Raw genomic sequence first — 7104 nt, 5'->3', positions numbered from 1 at the left:
AGAGAGGAGGAGTGGCGGTTAAAGTTAATGAGAGTAAGTACATGAAGGTGGAAATGAGAACATTTGTGGAACTGTGAGGCGATCAGGCTAAGGAGAGTGGAGACTGAATGCTGATGAGTAGTGGGAAATGCTGTTTCATAGGTAGGTGGATTCAGATGGAGAAGTTCTTGATAAGCAGGCACAGATGTATATTTATGATGCAATTGGAAATAAGATGTTAGAGGAATATAAACAAGGGAGAGTCAGGCCCAAGGCAGAAAGTCCTATGATTTCTGGCAGATGCTTCCAGCACGAATCCTCATAACTAGAGGGTGGAGGCAGTGAAGCCAGTCAAGCTGCTAATGAAATAATATGGGACTTGCAAAGTCCAAAGGGGATAACCATTAAAAAAGGGAGAAAGGGACTGAAATGAGGGATATTTTGTAGGAAACAAAATTTACAGCTCTTAGTCTGAACTTGAGGGATGAAGGAAATGGATGAATCAATATGCCAACCCATGTTATCAGGACAATATTTCGGAAAAAACATTTTATTTTTGAAAAGTTGAAATGGAAGAGGACTACTTGGGGAGGATAGCATATTGTGCTCTCCTGCCTTCGCTCTCCATTAATTAATTAATTTATTTTCTGACAAATACTTACTGTCCTTTGTACGCCAAGCACTGGAGGTACACTGGAGAGGAAAACAGATTCAGTCTCTGCCATGATGTACTTCAGAGCCTTGTGAGGGAGGCCATCACTAACTAAATAAGTTAAATATTTAAACAAAACAAATGTTATCACATCCTTCATTTTACAGCAATGGTAATCTACCAAGGTACTATGACAGCATATAAAATGATGAGTTGCTTTAAACAAAGAGGCAAAGGAAAACTTTCCTAAGAAAGTCACCAATAAATTGGAGATTAGAAGAATGAGCAAGAGCTGACTCAGAGTGAAGGGAAGGACCATGGTGCATGTGAGGGAATGAAACGCATCCAGTGTTGCTGAGGAGCAGAGAAAAAGTGGACTGTGGTACAAAATGAGGTTGGTGAGATACCCTGAAGTCAAAACACACTGAGCTTTGTGAGACACAGTTGGAACTTTTGTGTTTTTCATAAGAGGAATGGTTTTCCAGAGACCTGTTTTTAAGCAAGGAATTGACGTGATCAGATTTTCTTTTTTAAAGAAATATCTCTTGCTGCAGTGGGAAACATACAGGAAAGGGCAAGACACATCTTATACCCATTAGCAGGATAGCAGTACTCCAGTCAATCAACTATACCTTGAACTAGAGTAGTGACTGTGTAGATGGTTAGGAGCACTTTTTGAGCTCCTACTATGTCCCAAGCATTAAACTAAGTGTTGAGATGAAGCTTCTGCCTTCAAATACTTGTGATCTTGTGTTGAAAAGAGAGTCACAAACACGTAGTTATACCATCCCATAATACATACAAAGTTTAATTAAGAGAACTCTTTTACACTTTAAGAACTCCAAGAAGCCTCTGTTGTTCCCCTAACTCTTTCATCTTTGTGCCTCATTACTTTTACCATCCTTTATGAAGTCCAACTCTTGTCCCTCCCATTGCTATTTTAGTTTTTTATCCATTCCACACACTGGTTGTGTAAGGGAAACCCATTGCCAAGAGACGGGCTACAGTTACTATCCACTCAGTTCCTGACGGTGAGTGAATCCTCTTCATGCTGATTCCTCTCTTGCAGCACACCTAGTCCCAGAATGAACTGCAGCAAGAACCCTGACTTCATCCTCTTGGGGCTGTTCCGTGACCCAGAGAAACAGCAGTTCCTCTTTGGTCTCTTCTTGGCCCTCTACTTGCTGAGTCTCCTGGGAAACTTGCTATTTCTCCTAGCTATTTTTGCAGACATCCATCTCCACACTCCCATGTACTTCTTCCTCAGCCAGCTCTCCCTGGTGGATGTCTGCCTTACTTCCACCACAGTCCCCAAAATACTTGAAGATTTATGGACCAACAACAGATTCATCTCTTTCACTGGATGTCTAGCCCAATTATATTTCTTTGTTGTTTTTGCTAATATGGACAATCTGCTTTTGACTGCCATGGCTATTGACCGCTACGCTGCCATCTGCCGTCCTCTGCACTATCCACTGCTAATGACTCCTTGCAGATGTGGGCTGCTGGTGGGTGGGTCATGGGGAGTGGCATACTCTGACTCTTTGATTCAAACCTTGTTGCTAACCCGACTATCCTTCTATACTAATCAAGAGATTCCTCACTTTTTCTGTGATTTTTACCCACTGTTACGGCTTTCCTGCTCTGATACTCACCTCAATGAGGACCTGATGATGGTTCTGACAGCACTTTTAGGAATCAGTCCTCTCCTCTGCATTGTAAGCTCTTATGCCCATATTTTCCATGCTGTAGCTAGGGTTCCATCAACTCAGGGGAAAAAGAAAGCCCTGGCCACATGTAGCTCCCACCTCTCCATGGTCATCCTCTTCTACAGCACAGTCTTTGCCACATACCTGAAGCCCACATCAACTTCTCGCTCCTCTGGGGAGCTGGTTTCTGCTGTCATGTATACCTTGGTAACTCCCACACTCAACCCTTTTATTTATAGTCTGAGAAATAAGGATGTAAAAAGTTCACTAAAAAGGGTTCTGGGCATGGAGAGTTCTTGAGATTAGGGATAATCCCTGTAAACAAACATTTTGGGAAAAATTTCTCCTCGTCGCAACACCATATTTACAAAATGAGTCATTTAACACCAAGGCTATCACAGAGCATCACATAATCTATTGGGAAGTACACTGATAAAGAAATCAGAATAACTAGGTTCTAGGTCCCACTCCACTGGGTGTTTTGGTTAGTGTTTGCCTTCTAATACTGTTATTGAAATTTGATCATCTGTTGCCATCACTACTGCCATTTGGACCACCATTGTCATTTCTATCAGTGATTTAATAATGAAGATCCTCACATTCAACTTTATTATGAGCAAAATTACCTTTGTTGACTTGAGTCACCATACAAATTACCATCTTCAGTACTATCCTGATTAATACCACCAGTACCATCACCATAAGTAAAAGAATGGAAACTTGTCTTATATGTTTTTTCCTTTTAATTCCTCATTTTTCAGGATGATTTTTATATACGTATACTTGTGCTATGTTTGAGAATTTCTGAGGAGGTTCTGGTACCTATGGTTGACAATTGGAAGATAGGTAAAAGCAGAAGAATTTTTAAAAATATTCTCTTTTGTAATAGAACAAAAGTATTTTCTGTATGTTTATTTATTAGTTTTGTTCTGCAAAAGAAAAATGGTTTAAGCATCGATCAATGAATGGATTCTTCTTTCAGATATAGTTTGTCACAGGGTGATGCAGAGACATTAATTGCATTGCATTATAAAGATAATGGACTCTAACTAGATCAGTCACTCTTATATGTCTGACTTGTCTTTCTATATATGTCATGTATTATTTCCAAGCAGAGACTTTGTATTGTGTTTATTTGAACCACTTCCTATAGTTCACATTATTGTACACTATGCATGATATGGTCTGGCTAAAGACCTGATGACTAATTCAACTGAACTATATTCATGGGTTAGATAGAGCTCTGACTTAGCAAGAGCACTTCTGAGACTCTCAAACTGGATTGTCTGTTCAGCATCTGCATCTGACCTATGCTCATCACAGACTTTCTTCCTGGATCATCCAGAACTAAATACTTCTTTTTGAATTCTAATCTAATGATTTCTTATAACACACGTTCCAAAAAAATTATTTTCAAATGAATGATTTCAGTAGCCCCTCCTTATCTGCAGTTTCACATTCCACAGTTTCACTTGCCCCAAGTCAACCATAGTCCAAAAATAATATATAGAAATTTCCAGAAATAAACAATTCATAAGTTTTAAGTTATGCACTATTTTCACTCCACAGCACCCAGGTTATGAATCATCCCTTTGTCCAGCTTATCTACACTGTATATGCTACCCTGACTTACAATACAAACAATAAGATATTTTGAGAGAGACAGAGACCACATTCATGTAACTTTTGTCATACTATATTGTTATAATTGTTCTATTTTATTATTAGTTATTGTTGTGAATCTCTTATTGTTCCTAATTTATAAGTTAAACTTTATCGTAGGTATGTATGTATAGGAAAAACAGTATATTTAAGGTTCAGTGCTATCCATGGTATCAAGTATCCATTGGGGGAATGTATCCACTTAGAACATATCCCCCATAGATAAGGCAGACTACTGTGTTGACTGGATAATCCAAGTTCATATGTCCTCTGGTCCTAGAAGCAGTCTCTCCTATTCCTCATGATCCAGTGACTACAAACATTTTTCTCTTTCTCTGAGTGTCTATCCTTCATCTGGATTCTGGATGCCACTGACAACGGTGTATCTAAGAGAAGCCAGCTTCTATGTGTTGTAGAAGTGAGCAACAGAGGTCAAACATCCAAAAAGGAATCAGGAACCCAATGATGACAACAATAATTTATGGCATCAGTAGCAGGTTAAGAGGTATACCAAGTCCATTCAGTACCTCATTAGAAGATATATTATGGGGTTCCTGAGGACAGAAACCAAAGGTCAGATTTAACTAGCCTGAAAATAACAAAGAAAGATAAGGGAAATCATATAGATATAGAAAAGATTTTCCCCATAAAAACTAGTTTCTGAGAGAGAATGCAAGAACTCTCTGTCTGGAGTCTTTAGGGTGAGAATTGTTATAAATACAGATGTTCAACTATTATTAATAGTTTATAATACCTTGACCTAGAACAAGATAGCAGAGATAGACTTATGTATTTTGAATTAAATACACACACACACACACACACATATATATGGTTGTGCATCTTGCTACTTTGGTTAGCATGTATAAAGTACCATAGTTACAACTTGGTATTTTGGAACAAGGTCTTGACCCATAACTATCACTAAGCACTTCTCATACCTGTCTACCATCATCAGTACTACAATTCTCCCCACCCTCATTTTTCTTAACATCGTTCAATATAATTTAATCCAATTCTGAAAGTATATATTGAGCACCTACAATAAGAAAGGAATTGTGAGAAGCACTAAAGAGGATGATCAGCCTTCACCAATGAAAAACTTAGATTCAGGTACATAATTTCTTATAATAACAGTCTAATAAGGTATTTGCTACAAGAAAACCATTTTTCAAAATATGAAGCACTCTACTTCTGGGCATGATGGACTAACCAGTACCGGACTATCCTCTCATCATACATAACTATAAAACAGGACAAAACATTTGGTCAGTTGTTCAGGCAATCGGAAGCAGGTAATACAAGCCTGTGAACCCTGAAATAGAAAGCTCACAAGGTGGGGCATAATCACCCAGCTCTCTGCCTGGGTACAATTTCCTGACTATGGTCCAAAGAAATGAAATGCAAGCAGAGAACAATGGTGTTGGAAGAGATCACTGAGAGAATGTGACTGCTGGTTCATCTGCAAGCTGGCCCTGGGCAAGGGGAGGCTCCTTACCTCCATCCCTATCCCTGGAATGTGTGTTCTGCCTAAGTTCTGCTCACAGTAGTTGCTTTTTCAAGGATGCAGCCTTAAGAGAGTAAAGTGTTGTTGAGATCATCTAGTCTATGTACATGACTGAATCCCATTAAGCCTCTATATAATCTTTTAAAATTCTGGCACGTGGGTGTGTAGATTACCTGTCTTGTGGTTGCCCAAGATGGATCTTGTATGTAAGTTATAAGGCTTGTTAAAATTGCCACCTACCAGTCTGGAGTGGTCTGCCTCTTCCTTCAGTCTCTCCTTGCCCCTACTGTGTACAAGTGCCAGTTTTTAATTTCACCTGGGGAACTGCTGAGGTTGTCAATCAACACATGGGCAATCCCACTGAACTAAGAAAGCAGAAATCAAAGTTTGGGGCCCCCGAAGCAACTGAAAGTCATAGGACAGGACATCAGAGAGAAGACGTCTCTGCAGAGGAGACCCAAGATACATTTGAATGGGGTGAGATGACTGTGAGCTGTGACTTTTCGAAAGATCATTCGAGAATTATCAGAGAGAAGCTGCTATAGGATCAAAATTAAACAGACACTAGAAGTGGAGCAAGGCTAGAGGAGGAGTAGTACCAGTAGGGGATGTTGTTCTGGCTCTGCTAAAGTGGGGAAATTCCACTGAAATCTCATTAATTCCCCTGTCATCAACCTGATGCAAAATCCAAGCCTTAAGAGTAAAAACCACATCCTTAAGTAAGGCCTACTCTAGACCTTGCCTAAGATGGGCTAAAGCCCAATCCTAACTATGCCTACCAGGAGGAGAGCATTTGGAGAGTGAGTCATGGCACAGTAGACATGCTTCCAAAGCACCTTGCACTTTCCACAAATCCATACTACCAAAGAATAAAACCAAGCCTACTCAAGTTCAAGATGATCCTCCCTGATTTGAAATGTCTGCTAGAACAAAACCTAATATTCTTCTATAGAAGATAACAGAATTCAGAGTTTCTACAATGATCTGTATTCAGTCAAAAATTGGTCATACAAAGACACAGGAAAATCTGATCAATATTCAAGAAAAAAGGAGGTTAATAAAACTAAACTTGATGTGGCCCAGATGTAGGAATCTACAGACAAAGATTTTAAACAGCAATTTACATATTTAAAACATTAAAAGAAAAAAATGTTGAAAGGATTAAATCACTTTAGGCATTAGTCACCAACTTTCATGATGGATGCTAAAAATATTAGGTGAAAGGTTGATTGGGAACAGAAGAATACATGGATCACAATGACACCACTTGAATCCACTGGTCAATAGCATAAATAGCATGACTAAACATGGGGCAAGCAAACACTGTGTGCCTCACGAGATGATGCATTAGAAATAATACCAGTAGGGAGCTGACCCAGTGGCATAGTGGTTGAGTTCTAAGCGCTCAGCTTTGGTGGCCCAGGTTTGCAGGTTCAGATCCTGAGTACAAACCTACACCACTCATCAGTCATGCTGAGGCAGTGACTCACATACAAAGTAGACGAAGATTGGCACAAATGTTAGCTCAGGGTGAATCTTCCTCACCAAAAAGAAAGAAAGAAAGAAAGAAAGAAAGAAAGAAAGAAAGAAAGAAA

The 7104-nt window shown here is 39.3% G+C and overlaps 1 protein-coding gene across 1 annotated transcript; it reads left to right on the top strand.

Annotated features, from left to right (window-relative positions):
- Window positions 1–1713: 1713 nt before the first annotated feature.
- Window positions 1714–2640, top strand: LOC124227454 (olfactory receptor 1361-like). Its single transcript, XM_046641488.1, has one exon. It carries the CDS (start codon window positions 1717–1719, stop codon window positions 2638–2640), a length of 924 nt encoding a protein of 307 aa, XP_046497444.1. The 5' UTR covers window positions 1714–1716.
- Window positions 2641–7104: the final 4464 nt, after the last annotated feature.

This window comes from Equus quagga, chromosome 15 (assembly GCF_021613505.1).
Source record: "Equus quagga isolate Etosha38 chromosome 15, UCLA_HA_Equagga_1.0, whole genome shotgun sequence".
In the NCBI taxonomy this organism is placed as follows: domain Eukaryota; kingdom Metazoa; phylum Chordata; class Mammalia; order Perissodactyla; family Equidae; genus Equus; species Equus quagga.
The sequence above is the reverse complement of the archived record's forward strand: the minus strand, read 5'-3'. Positions and strand labels throughout refer to the sequence as shown.